The following is a 17,275-nucleotide window of genomic DNA, read 5'->3' as shown; positions in this document are numbered from 1 at the left end:
GCATGCTGAAAGTTCAGCATTATTCCCGCACCATCTTCCCAAGTCAAGGTAGTTGACTGACTTTAAAAGTCCAGTTTCCAACCTTCGAATTAGACTGGACTTTCCGGGCTCAAATGCAGCGCCACCAGTGACTATTTCGACCTATGTCCCTTCCAAGAACCCCCTTCTGAAAATCAGGTTCCACCTCTCATACCACTTGCTTTTGCTTTAAATATATTCTTCAAAAAAAGAAACGCAATGCGGATATTTTTTGCCATAAAAGAAAAAATAGCGGACCAAGAGGTGAAAAATGAAGAGGTTTAATTTGTTAAAGTGTCAGTGACAAATGTCATGCAAACCATTAGTCGGGAAACACGTACGGTTCGGAAAAACACTCCCCTTGCAGTAAGAAAAGGGCCATGGAGCTCTACATACTGCACGTGCAGCAGCACTATAAACGGTATTAAAGTGCAGGGTTTTTGATTGCCTGGCATCTGCGTCAATCGAACTGTGACAGTTCAACAACATGCCAAGATTAACAGAAGTGCAAAGAAACAACGTCATAGGCCTCGTGCAGGCAGGGAAATCCCGATAAGCTGTAGCCAGGGTTTTCAATGTAGCACCATCACAAGGCTGTGGGATCGGTTTCAACAGCATGGGTCAACACGTGATCAGCCAAGGTCGGGACGACCAAGAGTAATCACCCCCGCCCACGATATCTACATCCGACTGCGCCACCTACGTGAAAGGACGACCACATCCACCTCCACCGTATCCAAATTACCTGGACTGCGCAGAATCTACGACCGTACGAAACCGTTTAAGAGCAGCAGGTCTACGAGCAAGACGTTCTGTTCGACGCGTCATATTGAGTCGACAACATCGTCAATAACGACTGCATTGGTGTCGTCAACACAGGATATGGCCTCAATTGCGATGGAAAGATGTCTGGTTCAGTGACGAATCAAGATTTCTCCTCCGTCGAGAGAGAACGTTACGCCGGAAACTGCATACAAGAAGTCGACAGGTTTGGTGGGGGTAGCGTTATGATGTGGGCGTCTATCTCTCATCATGACAGGACAGGTTTGCTCCACATCCAGGGCAATCTTACGGCTCAACGATACATCAACGAAATTATCCTACCACACGTCCTCACAATTGCAGCCAACGGCAACGGTGTATTCCAGCAGGACAACTCTCAACCACATACAGCACGGATCACAAGAGCCTGTTTACACAACAACAACGTTGATGTTCTCCCTCGGCCCTCCAGATCCCCGGATTTGATTCCGATAGAGCACCTGTGTGATGAATTGGATAGACGGCTACGCCGATATCAACCACATCCCCAGACGTTGCAGCAGTTGGCTTTTGCGTTGCAGGCCGGCTGGGCTACCATTCCCCAGGATGTGATTCGTGTACTCGTCTCTTCCATGGGCAGGAGATGTCAGGCTGCTATCGATTCCAACGGGGACATACGCGTTATTGATGGTAGCTGACCTTTTATACATGTTTTATCACAGTCATTTGCAAATGTAATATATCCAATTTTCATTTCAACAAACATGATTAATATTTGATATACGTGTATACGTTATTGAAAGTGCTTGCATTTCACACTGACTGGCTGCCTCACTCTGAATCTAGTACACACAAGGTAAAACTAGTACACACAACGTAAACTAGTACACTTACACTCATAAAACCATCAGTAAACTTGAATGCCCCCTTACAGCCACAATGTTTTCCCAGCATCCCCTGGTGGTCAAATAAAGCTCACCATAAATGAGACATATCCACCCTTGTATCAGCTCTCTGCCTTGGAGCATGTTTCAAATACGTCATCTGTTTAGCGAACGCTCTTCCCATCGTGCCTGGCAAGGATGTATCAACGTTTGGAACATCGTCGTTGTAATAAGATTTAGGAACATAAACCCCAGATGTACGATTACCTCTTTTTGCCTCTGCTACTACATAATCGTACATCTTACGTGAGTACCGATGTCGCAACATATTTTGGCCAGTATTCCTTCTGTACGCATTCTGTCCTGCCGTATATTTTCGAGGGCGTGTATAACGGGATGTTCCTAAATCTCCAAGAACCGTCGATGTGAGATCACGATTGCCGTTGAGACGTGTTGCAGTCATTGACAAATTGAGTCTTCTTGTGGTGGCCAACCGCCTGGCAGTTATACCACCTGTAACTACATCTCTCAGTCTGATGTAGATGTGATCTTGATCCTCGTCGTACTCAGTAGTAAGTTCTGTTGTTTCTTCTAATTTCTCCATTAGCTGATGGGTTTGTTCTTCCATTGTACCCTTCAGGGAAGTCCTTGAAATAAGATGTAGGAACGTTTCCCAGCGGAGAAGCAACATCCCCCAGAACTGGATCAAGATGAGTACAGTGAAGAAGATAATGAAGAGAAGTTCAAGGATATCAATCTTTAGTACAAAAACTTTCCCATTCAGGTTGTACTCAATTGTAAAAGTGGCAGTCTCAGAAAGCAGGAACATAAAGTTGATAGCAATCCAGAGAACATTCGTCATCACCATCAGAAAACATACGTTGTTTCTCAGCTCGATTAATTCAGCCTTGTTTTGGTTTTCTTTTTGAGAATCCTTTTCTATTGGTTTTATATACTTCTCAATTAAAACATTCCAGAAGTCCTTTTCTTTGCCGATTAGTGTCAGAACTGGTCCATTTCCAAGTGCCGGATCATGAGCCCAGTGATTACCCCTGTAATAGTCTGTCTCAGGTTCATCTTCTGTTGGTAACGGCTCTTCGGTAGAGGAGGGTATTTCTGTATCAGGCTCATATAAGCTGTAAGCAACGGCACTTTTGTGAGACGATTGAGTTTGAGGTTGATCTGCTGGTGACTGATCTAACAGTTTAGCGATATTGTCATTCATTTGTCTCAAAAGTGTCACAACATCGTCCAGCACATTTGTTTTTAATTGTAGTTGTTTGAGTTCTTGGATATAGGTTGAACTAAAGAATAGACGTGCAAACAAACCATCTCTCTTCTTTTCTTTCTTTTTCTTCACTTCGGTTTCTTTTTCAGCCGCCAATTCGTTCTTTGTTTTCCTCCTGGGTATTTCCCGAGTTCCCCAGGATACAATGTTCAAATTGCAAAGTGAATATATAAACAGTAAAAGATACCCGGAGGGGATACACAGGAAGAACAGAAACCCATGAGGTAGACAACTTATTTCTTTCCAATGGAGCAGCCCAGACAAGATGTACAAGACAGAGAGAATGGTGGTAAAGAGGACACTTGGGTGGAGAAAGCTTTTCTGGAAGGCAATCACGACAGTGCCAGCAATGACAGCCATCATAATGAAGGCATAGATTGCACTAAATATTGCTGCAAGAGTAAGCTGAATCTTGGTAGAGGTGGTAAAGCAAGCGATTGTAAAGATGGTAGGAATGAGAAAGGACATCAAATAAGCATATATCAATCCAGGCGCGAAAACTGCTTCAAGGGCTCTGGCAATCATCACGATGACAGTGCCTGGTCCCAAGACGGTCGCTGCCATCATCACCATCTGGTATGCTATGTACAAGTAACTGATGTCGGAGTTGCGAGCGACAGTGGTTTCTGATGATGATAACAGATCTATAATATTGGCCAGGATGGATGGAGTCCAGCGTCTTCTCTGGTTGAAGAACTCGGCGAATCCTTCTGGTGCGTACGAGTAGCAATCAGCGGAAGCCGCATAGTCTATTCGGTACCCCTGCTGGAGCAGCAGCGTGCACAACCATCGGTCTTCACCTGGAACAAGGAAACCAACATTACATAATCTGATCCTTTCAGGCTGATCATGAATACTGGATCTATGCTTAAACGTATCAATACCTTGGTCATATTGCAGGAAGTGTCCAGGTTTGGTTGGTAGTGTTGTGTATGCCCTCATGATGTTGTCATCCATTAAAGCCGAGGCTCTGAGGAGGGAGAAGCACCCAGGACTACAGAGGACACAACCTAGAACTTGCTCAGTGGATTTCTGTAGCCAGTGACCAACAGCATATTCAAATTTCTGGTACCAAACAAGAGGCCCTGCAAAAAAGGATTAACATAGATTATTATGTACTTATTCTTTGAATGATTGAGAATCATATATGAGCTTTGGGATCAAATAGCTGTGTGATACATGTGACAATTTTTAATCTGATATATTTATATAATTTATCTGTTGGCACACCTGAGCCGATAGGATGGGTTCTGCCACAGACTGCGCCAACTTTCTCGTTTGACATCTTGTCCAGCAGAACTCTGACCGACCCAGGGCTGAAGTCAGTGTCGCCATCTAGTGTTAGGATGAATGTGTTTTTGCTCTGAAAATCAAAAAACGTATTCATCAAATCTAATATACAAATTTGTTACATTTTATGACCAGACATAATGGTTAATTAGTATCTTCACAGAAACGTATACCAAAAAGTGGGCGAAACGAGAGACCGAACCATTGAACGTCTTTTATTCGTAAAATAGATCTTGAATTTAATCCTAAACACCGTCACGAGTACAAAAAACCCGCTGTCGTCACAAAAGTCTTGCTGAATTGCATGGGCAATGTGCCCTTGTTCCAACTGACAAAGGGTCAAACATTTACAATTATGATATGTAAACCATCTACCAATCCAGCATACATAGCCAGTCCTTTGTCTGATTAAGAAATATGTGACTACCAAATCCTTGACAAACAATAATTCTGACAACAATCAACCAAGTTCTAATTAAACACCGTGGAAAAGGTCATGTGGATTTTTACAGTCAAAAAGTGTATTTGGTGCCTGCCCTTTTACAATCTCAGATGAAGAAAAAGTCAAGTTAATAATTTCTAGGTTTCCTCCCAACTCCCACCAAATTATCCCTGACAAACTGAAAGAGAAATTACATTTTCCAATCAAAAGGGCTTTTGTTTGCAAGAATGGGGTTCTGCATTTTTGAATGGATGTGGTCAGTTTGTTAACTTTGCCCAAGCATATTAAGAGACGTATATTTCTGAGCTGCTTCATTTTCGGCAACTATTCTGTGATGTTGACATACTGAGTTCCGTTGATACTTTGTATGTAAAACTAAAGTAACCATTCTTGTCAAAACAAGAGAAAAACCAGACTAGAGTGTCTACCAAACAGATTCCATTTGGCGTATACCTGAGGAAAGTGTGTGCAACATTAAATATTCAAATTAAGTCTGCGGTGCCAAATGATATTACACACGGTTCTAGCATACCTCTAAAGCATAACTGAAGCCTGAATCTCTGCTTTCATAGTATTTACCTTTCTTTTCGTGTCTAAGTCAATCATTTCGCTGATGTGCTTCTTGTCAACTGGTATTTCTGGGTTGATTTGTTTGGCGATGTCTTCAGCAGAATCTTTTAGGAGATGATACCCCAGCAAGTAGTACATATACATCACCTACAACGATGATGAGTTTGTCTGTGTGGCACTTCAAATCAAATTTATATCTCCAGGTTAGGGGCCGATAGGTGTGTGGTGGTGGGGTGTTGTGGGGGTAATTTTATCAAAAATAATTGTGCTCGAAAATTCTTGAAAGAAACAATCCTGCTTCAGACTGTTGAAGGAATAAATGAAAAGAATGTATCTGCATTGCTGCAATGTGTTTCAGCAAAACAATATTCAGACTCAATTTTAATTCAAGTTTTAATTTTTTTTAAAGTAATTTACTGACAAAATCCCAGCACCCCATTTAGTGGACATTAGAGATGCCATAAAGGTAGTAAAGTAAATGATCAATTAAAACAGGCCTTTGTCATCAATCTCTCTCTCTGGCAGCTGGAGTGGACACACATGTCATTGTCAACCAATTAATAGTCTTTATACCGTTAGTTACATTTGCCTAAGTTAAGAAAAAGTTTCCGGACATATAAATAAACACCTTTATCGAATATCAATCATTGTTAATTTACACTGAACATTTTGTCCAGTTCATACCCATAATAAACCTTTTTTGTATAAATGTAAAAAAAAAAATATACCAGTTGTAAAAGTAACATGCTTTCTTGATTGGCAAGTTTGGTCGAGTACTATCTAACGCTGAAAAGAGTTGTTTCCCTGCTTTGTCATGAGCCGTTGCTAATGTGCACACCTAGATACCCCCGATTATAATGCTTGGTCTTTCAGTATCCATGTATATATCCCTATACACAGGTGTCATCGTAGTGGGGAATGTAAACGACGTGTAGTTGATGAGTGCCGCTTGAGCATGACTATGGTGCTCTGAAACCAAGGGTCAAAATCGGGGATCGTAGGATCCTGGCATGTGCAAGGGACGTAATTGTTTTACCAATTTTGGCATCATTCTCAACGAGGCCGTTGCCTAACCATTAACCTTAACCAGTGGGGATGGATGCCTGGTAGTTACCTGTGACCATCGCTTCCTGTGCCGGATCTTGTTTTTATCCTTGATGTGGACATACAACAGATTCCCACCAGGCATCTCCCAGATCAGCTGGGCCCCGTACGGAGTGATGACTTTGTAGGGAGCATGCAGATGCATGTACCGCTGGTGAACAGCGCTAAGGGACAACAATTTCATAATTCAATAATAAATGGTGATGTGAAGTGAAATTGGGTTTAACGTCAGATATAAGATTATTACATTTATATTGCGACAGACATGCACGTGGGTGTATATGTGAGTGGCTGTTTGTATAGTGCTTGCCCACTGAGATACCATCCCGCAGTTCAACATGGATATCCCACTCAGTGAGTGAGTGAGTGAATTTGATTTTACGCCGCTTTTAGCAACTTTCCAGCAATATCACGGTGTGGGACACCAGAAATGGGCTTCACACATTGTACCCATGTGAGGAATCGAACCCGGGTCTTCGGCGTGACAAGCGAACGCTTTAACCCCAAGGCAACCCGACCGCCCTATCCCACTCAGGCACAGTATACTGACTCCATGGTGATGACGACGACGATGATGATGATGATGATGATGATGATGATGATCTATATAGCGCTAAACTACGAACTGGCGTATACTGTAGTATTGCTACTCTGTTTAATGGATCGGTGTGCACTCGTTTTGCATTCTCAACTCCATGGGCAAGCTACCCTTGAGGCTCTGGTAGGTTGACAGTTGCATTCATATCACATCCTCCCGGGTACCCATTAACTGCTGAGTGAACATTAAAACAAGGACATAGCTTGACAAACATGTTGAAGACTCGGGTTAGAATAGGTCTTCAGCAACCCATGCTTGCCGAAACAGGCGAGACTATGCTTGTCGTTAAAGGCGACTAACGGGGTCGAGTGGTCAGGATCGCTGACTTGTTTGAAACATGTCAATGTATCCCAATTGCGTGAATCGATGCTCATGGTGTCAATCCCTGGATTGTCTGGTCCAGACTCGATTATTTACAGACCTCCGTTATATAGCTGGAATATTGCTGAGTGCGTGTTAAATTCTAGAATCGCAAGCGAGTCGATGTATTGGGTAGCCCGGTAGGTTAAATGTTCGTTCGTTGCGGCGTTAAACAAAAACAAAAAAAACAACATGTTTTCTGAGATTATTAAATGAAATGAAAAAGAAATTACGAAATTGTGAATGATAATACGCCACGAGTACAGCAACCATGAACAATAATAAACAATACGCGAACATTGTTTGTGTAAGGGTCAAACTAGTTCAGGGGTAGTTTTTTGTTGTCAGACATCATTCTGTTGATTCAACATACAGAAGACTCATACCTGCACGCGTCGCTCATGACGTTGACCAATGTTCTTACAAACACGTTAGCCTCCCATTTGTCATCGTCGTTTAATTCCAAAGAATCATCAAAAAATATATGCGCTGGAACAAAAATGTTGAAATAGGACAACTGACGCACAATTATAGATAAAATCATACGTATGTCAGCCATGACATAGTTTAATTCAGAGAAATGAATCAAATCTGTTGATTCCGGAAATAGCCCCTTCGCTAGTTAATTCTACTTCCGGAATCAACAAATTCGAGTGATTTCACCATTACAGAATTCACGCAATGGAATCCACCACGACACTAATTCACTTGTGGTTGTGACAATTAGCTTTGTTGTAAGATACCATGACACATGATCAGCCAGGATATGGGGTAAACTATTCTCCGTATTCTTATTGTTGCTGTTTAACGCCACAATCAACAGTATTCCGGCTATATGACGGCAGTCTGTAAAGAAACAAGTCTTAACTAGACAATCCATTGATTTTGAGCATCGAACCACGCAAATTTGGATACGATGACTTACGAACAACCACGTCACCGAACCTGACCACCCGATCGACCATTACGACAAGCATAGGTTGCAGGGTACCTATATTCTCACTCCGAATCTTCACGGGGTTTCTCCGTATAAGAGCCGATGGATTTCCTGTTAGTCGTCGCTAAATCTGTCAAGCTTAACGTACTAGTAAAAATATGTCATGGTGCAATGGAGATAAACATATTGTGTTTTCAATTCAGAGCTGTGTTCCTTTGAGATTTAATGGCGGTGAACTGAATTTGGAATCGAACGCTCAGCGTTCATATCGTATATAATCGAGAGCGTCCAAATTCCATCATCGTTTTTTGGTCAGTATTTTTTATGTACCGCTGAAACTTACCCTGATAGTTGAACCTATCTCTCACGTCTTCTGTATTACGGAGGACTGCACATTGCTCTCTCAACGCCTGTTCTTTGTCCAGCCTGGGGATACAATGAGCGTGGAATAGTATCAGCGACCAACATCCCCCCTAGACTGAAATCCGGTTCTCAATACATGCACTTGGGGGTACTTTTACCTTTAGTACAAATGTGAATTAGAAGGAAGGTGTTATTCTCCAAAATTCGCGTTTACGAACATCCTCCATACGTGCACGTGTGGCACAGTCGTCTAAGGCCCCGCATATCTCTCTGCAGAGTTAACGTTGTCAACACCAGAAACCTATAATTGTTGGTTGGAATCCCGGTTCGCCCCGATTATGTTTCTAGGTTTGTCAGCACCATACCCGTGCTCGTGGGTTTCGCCGAAGTGGTAAACGTCTGAGACCTGCATCACCTCGGGCTTTCCTCCCACATTAAGCTGACACGCCGTGATATGACTGGAATACTGTTAAAAGCGGCGTTAAACCCAACACACTCACTCACTCACTCACTCACTTACTCACTCAATATACGCACTTGGGGGTACTTTTTAGTACAAATGTGAATTAGAAGAAAGGTGTTATTCTCCAAATTTCTCGTAAATTACGAACATCCTCCATACGTGCTGGGGGGGGGGGGGGGGGGGGGGGGGGGGGGGGTCTCATTTGGTCGGGCGTCTGTTCTTAGCCCGTGCGATTCTAAGACTCAAAGGGGGCACGGGTGGCCCAGTCGTTTAAGGCGCCGCGATTCGCTGTGCAGAGTTGTGTCACTTGACACGCCAGAAACCCATGATTGTGGGTTCGAATCCCGGTTCGCCCCTATTATGTGCTCGTTAAACATCTGAGACCTGGATCACTTCGGGCTTTCCTCCCACATTATGCTGACACGCCGTGATATAACTGGAATACTGTTTAAAAAGGCGTTAAACCCAATTCACTCACTCACTTCATGCGTGCTAGAATCCGCTGCTTGTGTTTTAAACTGTGGGGTTATCACCCTTACTAAACTAACATACCCTGATATGAAATAATGGTCAAAGCGACATTAAACCCAACTCACTCATTAAATATTTATAACTACCTGAACAAAGATTTCAGTAGCTGGGTCATTTCTATCTTGGTCTCGTGCCACATAGTTGCGCATGCGTATATGAAGGGAATATCTGCACTGGTTGCATCTTGTGTTGAAGAGTTAGACTGCTTTACGCCTCTGGGCTTGACTATGAAGAAGTGCTCTTGCTGATCGTCAGGTCCATCGCAGGAATAGGTGACAGTTTCGTTGTGACGACGACGATTCAGGACAAGGTTTTCACACGTCAGTATCCCACAATAATATGGGTTGATGAACAAGCTGGAAAGAAATATAGAAACTATTTACACTCGCTACATGTTATTGATGTATAAGGAGAGATATACAGGAATGTAACGGCACTCCGGGAGTGTCAGATTAATCAAGGAGTTAACTCATACTGAATCAGAGTATGATGTGTAACGCCGCTACCATCGACAGAATTATGGCGGCCTGTCTGGGCCACACAACCAGTGACTGATAGCATGAGCAGCGATCTACTTCATCGGAACAGGATAACACCAATTAGTCAGGTCAACGCGCCTGAAATTCCGACCAGTTAGTCGTCTCTAACGGCATAGCCAGCCCTAACCTCACATTTCCTTTCTAAAACAACAATAGCATTACCTTTCGTACTCTTCCAGTCGACCTTGCCTTGGAAACCAAATATGTCGAGCGACCCACAACAGTGACAATAACCATGATAACCCTAGATAGTACACATTTGGTGAGACGTCACACTTTTCTAAGAATAGGAATATGTTGTGGATGAAACCAGTAACATAGTGAAGACAGTCACCAGCCAAAATCCCCAGTGTAACGAGGATGGAAACGACGATTGGTACAGCGAAGGACATTATCTGCATCTGCAACTTACAGGCTGTGTACGCTGCATAGTACGCTACAAAGCCACCAATAGTCACTGCTAACAAGGAAGACTGCATGGTGGTATCTTCGTGTAATTCCGTGAACACAAAAAATACCTTGTCAGTGTTCTTGAGATCAACCCCCTTCAAAAACATCACTAAGTAAACTGCCGCAAAGGTCATGATGACCTTCCACACTCCCGCCACCATCGACACGCTGCTCCTTCCTTCTTGCAGTTCAAAGCGAATCTTCAGTATTTTGTTCATGAAGCGGTTGTTGTAGTTGCCGCTGTCTGGCAAACCCTGGGAATTAAGAAGGCCAATATGACCATCTACAAATGTCTCCCAGCATTTGATGGAGGTGAACAAAACCCCGATCACCAAAACAGCTTTGTCTTCTGGATTTGCCAGGCGCTGTGTTGGATCTATGAAGGGGAAGAGCAACAGGACCACTGAAGCTTGACAGATCAACGCAAAGACATCCAAACTCTTCTTCAAGGCAGCCTTTACTTTGGAATCCCCTGACACGTTTCCGGAACAGGTAACCAGTAGAAGGGACGGCAGAATGTTGGTTGCGCTGAGGAGAAGTGCTCCAGATACAACGTCATACTTGGGTAGGATCCAGAAGACAAGGGCACACAGTCCTAGGGAGTGGATGGTCTCCGATAACAGAACCTAAAACAGTTAGATCTGAATTATAACCCAACAAGCACTAAATAACGTATAACTATATCCTGAAATCAATCCTCATATAGAAACTTGAAATGATCTTTTCTCTGGCACGGATATCGAGTGACTGGCAGCGTCAGGCAACAAACGGTAAATATCGTATCACTTTTCTAAAGAAATGCAAAGTGTAAATATGACGATAAAATGTTTCCTGAGTGTAATCATGAAACAGACACTTGAATAATCGTTTCCCCAGTACAGTTCATGAGTAACTATTTTTAATGCAAATTGTGACGGGTGCTACAGGATGCTACGACATACAGTCAAGTCTCGTTAATCCGACAATCAGCTTTATCCGACACTAATGATGGGAATTAGGTGTGTCGGTAATTAATCAGAGCTGTTTAGTCCCGTTAATCCGACAGTCTCGCACACCGACTCCGACACACCTAATTTGCAACGAATTGCCGAAATCACTCATTAATCAGTCTCGTTAACCCGTTACCCCTTCACGAACACCTGTTGACAACACTGATTTTCAGTGCTCCTCGACGCTTTGAGAAGATATGGATTGTATATTGATTACCATAAAAGGTGTATTAAATATATACGTTGAACGCTTTTACACCCAATGGATCGGTGGATAATCAAGACTAGTTATTCTCTGGCCTTCACGTTTTATGATTACAGTTATGATAATCTCAGAGGACTATTTATATTCATTTTCAAACGACCATCATCAAACTTGTTTTTCAACTTGTAATGGCTATGTTCCTACCGTGATCCACGTTAGGACGCCTGGAGTTGGGAATGTTCCCAGCATCCATTTGAAGAGCGCTATAAGGGAGGTAAGTAGGTAAGGAATACACATTGCTATGGTCAGGTGGAAGTAGTGTGCTGTCTGAATATTGGTCGACTTTATACTTTTTCCGTCCTGAAAAAACAAAGGATGTTCAAGAATGGCGCACGTCTATGCTAGGAAATCCAATCAATGTAAGTATGTGAACTAGGGATGGCTGTTTGGTTGGTTTGTTTGTTGCTTTACGCCGCACTCAGCAATATTCAAGCTGTTTGACGGCGGTCTGTAAATAATCGAGTCTGGGCCAGACAATCCAGTGATTAATATCATGAGCATCGATCCACGCAATTGGGATCGATGACATGCATCAACCAAGTCAGCGAGCCTGACCACCCGATACCGTTAGTCGCCTCTTACGACAAGCAGGAATGACATTATGACGTCAACACATTGACAATTTCCGAGTAATTTATTGTTGAATACGTTTGTCAGTGGTTACTTAAAACGAACTTTACTTATGGTAAGATTATCTTGGTACTACTCAACATTTGATAAGGATCACTAGGTGATATGTGTGTAAGTTACCACAAACATAACAAAAGACATGACTCTGACTCAGAAACGTGTTTAATCATGTTATGAATGAAAATTCATGAACGGCATGAACTTGTATCAATATGGAATGTTTGAAATCTGCAAACACCAAAAGGCATTTCATTAAAAAATGTTAACAGCAAACAAGAGAAAGAATTACACAGTTATGAGGGATAGTCCATCATTACACTTAGTCGATGAAGTGTCAATATCGAGTATGACCTCCCCTTGCATCAATGACGGCCTGACAACGTCGAGATATGCTGTCAATAAGCACCCGGATGTTCCCAATGGGAAGGTTGTTCCACTCTTCCACGAGGGCATGTCTGAGCTTTGCCAAAGTCGTGGGTTGTGCTCTACGGCGTGAAAGGGCAACCTGCAGCATGTCCCAGACATGCTCAATCGGGTTCAAGTCCGGCGAGCGCGCTGGCCAATCCATGCGGACAATTGTCTCCTGCTCAAGGTACTGCTCAACCACCCTGGCGCGATGAGGACGGGCGTTATCATCCATCAGGGTGAACTCAGGGCCAACAGCACCAGCGTAGGGTCTGACGTACACATCGAGGATCTCATACCGGTACCTCACCCCCTTCATTGTTCCTCTCTCCAGGACATGAAGATTTGTCCTTCCATCTCTGTTGATTCCACCCCAGACCATGATGGAACCACCACCATAACGGTCATGTTCACTGATGTTGGCATCATGGAAACGTTCACGTTGTCGTCGCCACACCCGCTGCCTCCTGTCTGTAAAGTCCAAACAATACCTGGACTCATCGGTGAACAGAACTGGAACCCAATCGTTCCGTGTCCAAGTGACATGATCTTCAGCCCATTCCAATCGCTCCCGCCGGTGTCGAACAGTCAGGGGGATTCGGACACATGCCCTTCTCGAGTAGAGACCTGCATTGTGAAGACGATTCCGTATAGTCTGAGTGGACACATTCACCCCCGAGGCGTTCAGGAGGTCGTTACGTAGGCTGGTTGCTGTCCAGAAGGGATGACGTCGTGCCTGAAGAGCCACAAAATGATCTTGGCGTTGGGTTGTCGACCTCTGACGACCACCCCCATGTCGGTGTGCTGCTGTACCAAAATTTTGCTGTCGGGACCAGGCCCTGCTTACAACGCTCTGGCTGACGTTTAGTGCATTGGCAACGTCACGTTGTGAATAGCCAGCATCAAGCATTCCAATACATCTGCCCAGTTGTTCTGTCGTGCGGCGACGCCTTACACGTTGAGGGGGCATTGCGTAGATAAACGTAGTGTAAACACTCAATTGAGTTTAAAGTTTCAGAATGAATCAGACACCGTTGCCTGATTGGAAATCGTGCAATGGTAGCAAAAGCATGAACTGTGATGTGAAACGCATTTCCCATGGCATGAAATGCACGTGCAAGTGTGTTGGAGACGTTTTTGATTTCACTTGAACACAATATTGCCAGTTATGCAGTTATTTTGTTTTTTTATTAAGAAAAATATCTACGATCCTTATCAAATTTTGAGTAGTATACAAGGCTCGGTAAACAAACACTATCCCCTAGATCCAGTGGTTCTCGGGGCCTTAATTACCTGCCCTTGGTTCTCATTACCATTATAAATTACCGACCAATCAAACGTCGAAAAGGAAAAAAATGCAAAAAGGCATTCTTTCACTCAAAAATATTCCGAGGGCTTTCTTTTGGGTGTCATTCAGTTTTTCAATGTTACATGTCTGGCAAATTCCATCGCAATCAATGGGACTGTTCATATCGCCAACCCAACATTGAGGCTGGTTTGTAACTCTCACTCTGATTGGTTCGTTCACGGACGTATATACGTCTTTGGTTCGTTTGACTGTGTAGCGCAGCCAATCAAATTGGTAAATGGAATAGATTCATCGAAATGCGAGCCCTGGAGATATAAAGAATGACATTATGAAGGTGAATAAATATATGTTCATTAATAACAATGAAGGTGTATGGTTAAATTTGATGGTTTGCCATAGTCGTGCCCATGCTCAATAATCTTGAAACCATAAGTATGCTCGTGTTTCCATTACTATAATTATATGTGCAACATATTTGTTCCGCCTGCACAAAGGATGGCAACTAGCTTAATTAAATGCCACCCCACATTGTGGCGCCTTTTTTCTAATGTCTCCCTCACAATCCGCATAATTGTGGATGGAATGTTGCTAAAAACAGTGTGTCAAGACCTACTTACCCACCCTCTAAACAGTGTGTCAAGACCTACTTACCCACCCTCTGAAACTTGTGTCAAGTCCTACTTACCCACCCTCTGAAACATGTGTCAAGACCTACTTACCCACCCTCTGAACAGTGTGTCAAGAGTTACTTACCCACCCTTAAACAGTGTGTCAAGTCCTACTTACCCACCCAATGAAGCATGTGTCAAGTTCTACTAACCCACCTTCTAAACAGTGTGTCAAGACCTACTTACCCACCCTCTAAACAGTGTGTCAAGACCTACTTACCCACCCCCTTTAAACAGTGTATCAAGACCTACTTATCCATTCTCTGAACAGTGTGTCAAGACCTACTTACCTACCTTCTAAACAGTGTGTCAAGACCTACTTACCCACCCTCTAAACAGTGTGTCAAGACCTACTTACCCACCCTCTAAACAGTGTGTCAAGACCTACTTACCCACCCTCTAAACAGTGTGTCAAGGCCTACTTACCCATCGTCGAAACGGTGTGTCAAGACCTACTTACCCACCCTCTGAAACATGTGTCAAGACCTACTTATTCACCCTCTAATTAGTGTGTCAAGTCCTACTTACCCATTCTCTAAACAGTGAGTAAAGTACTACATACCCACTTTCTGAACAATGTGTAAAGTACTCCTTACCCAATCTCTGAACTGTGAGTAAAGTCCTACTACCTACTCTCTAAACAGTGTGTAAATCCTAGAAACCCACAGTGGTTCATATTTGTGACTTGTGAAAAACAAAGTATATTTTTTTCTTTTTCAACTTTAATATCGGAAACAAGGGCTCTAGTTATATATTGCAAAACCGGAAGACTTTTATTTTTAAAACGTGAAAGTCCACTCCTTGCCTTCCTGCCGAAGTTCCTGGTGGTGCTTGCTGTGGAGGAAGCTGCTGGAATGTTGGAGAGTAGGACCATCAGACCAACTCTCTGTGCCACGCATGCGCCAAGAAGGATCAGGAATAGCAGGATGTAAACTATACATTTTATGACCTTAAAGGTCATCCAGTCGTTAGCATCCTTTCGAACTACGTCCGTGTCAACAGTCCGAAATACGTCCCAAAAACTGTCAAACAGAAAGAAATATTGTAACAATGACAAGCATTGAGGTAAGTAGCTGGTGATTCAGGTGGTCCTATTTATTTGTAAAATTATAAGGAGTTAACAGTGTGGCATGATTCCTCCTGTGATCTCAAATGCGTCTATTTTAAAGACAATGATTAAAAAATGGTCAGAAAATATTGCTAAACATAGGCTCTGTTTGAGAAAACTCACTCAAGTTTGTCTTTGTCATGTGTTTCTCCAGCTGATGCATCACCATAAGAAAGCCCAACCCTCTCGGTCTCTGCGATTGAAGTTTCGGCTTTCGTGTCTCGAGCTGTACCTCTACCGACAAAATGCGCAGACTTTAGAGACCTTTCAGTACCTAGAGTGGTACTTGGAGACGCTGCGGAGTTTGGGGGACTTTCAGTACCGTGTTGAGTGGTATCTGGAGACGCTGCGGAGTTTGGAGGACTTTCAGTACCGTGTAGAGTGGTACCTGGAGACGCTGCGGAGTTTGGAGGACTTTCAGTACCGTGTTGAGTGGTATCTGGAGACGCTGCGGAGTTTGGGGGACTTTCAGTACCGTGTTGAGTGGTATCTGGAGACGCTGCGGAGTTTGGAGGACTTTCAGTACCGTGTAGAGTGGTACCTGGAGACGCTGCGGAGTTTGGGGGACTTTCAGTACCGTGTAGAGTGGTATCTGGAGACGCTGCGGAGTTTGGAGGACTTTCAGTACCGTGTAGAGTGGTACCTGGAGACGCTGCGGAGTTTGGGGGACTTTCAGTACCGTGTTGAGTGGTACCTGGGGGCGTTGCGGAGGTTGGAGGTCTCTGTGTACTTTGGTGAGCTGTGTCTCCTTCGGTTTTATGTCTCGGGGTGGACGGTCTCATGGTTCCATCCTGGGGACACGGTGTGGGCGCGGGGGTAGAAGGCGGAGAACCAGCCCCAGAGCCACCCAGTACAAACATGAATTGTGTACTGTCAGACCGAGGGGCGACGCCTGCATCCTCGGCCTCCCCAAACAAAGAGGGACTTAAATGATCGGAGATCTGGCAAAAGACATATTTTTATCAATTTAAAGTTGAATATCATTACCAATATTTTCCTTTCATTAATAGCTGTTATATCCCGTGCCTATGGCATTACCAACATCAACAGATCCAAGCAGTGTTTGAATCGACAATACATTTGCACATAAACAGTCGTTTATGGTGTATCACTCCTATTAAATCGCCAATATACTTTGTAATAAATTGAGAAGGGTCACGATTTGCGACCATGGTGTACTATCGTTCCCTGGCGCTGTGAATTCAACCACTTATGGGTCCTATACATGGCTGCGACGTTAAACTTCGTTTACTTACTCATTTGTAATCATTTGTAAGTTACCCTCTAAATTATTCAGATTGA

The 17,275-nt window shown here is 43.4% G+C and overlaps 1 protein-coding gene across 1 annotated transcript; it reads right to left on the bottom strand.

Moving 5' to 3' along the window:
• Window positions 1-1,755: 1,755 nt before the first annotated feature.
• LOC139463587 (chitin synthase chs-2-like) lies at window positions 1,756-15,826 on the bottom strand. Its single transcript, XM_071244859.1, has 11 exons — window positions 15,671-15,826; window positions 11,998-12,153; window positions 10,312-11,225; window positions 9,697-9,966; window positions 8,597-8,679; window positions 7,703-7,805; window positions 6,369-6,522; window positions 5,264-5,401; window positions 4,183-4,315; window positions 3,837-4,037; window positions 1,756-3,752 (listed from the first exon to the last, which is right to left on the bottom strand). Exons 1-11 carry the CDS (start codon window positions 15,824-15,826, stop codon window positions 1,756-1,758), a joined length of 4,305 nt encoding a protein of 1,434 aa, XP_071100960.1.
• Window positions 15,827-17,275: the final 1,449 nt, after the last annotated feature.

This window comes from Haliotis cracherodii, unplaced genomic scaffold (assembly GCF_022045235.1).
Source record: "Haliotis cracherodii isolate W230 unplaced genomic scaffold, xgHalCrac1.p SCAF_16, whole genome shotgun sequence".
Lineage (NCBI taxonomy): Eukaryota > Metazoa > Mollusca > Gastropoda > Lepetellida > Haliotidae > Haliotis > Haliotis cracherodii.
The sequence above is the reverse complement of the archived record's forward strand: the minus strand, read 5'-3'. Positions and strand labels throughout refer to the sequence as shown.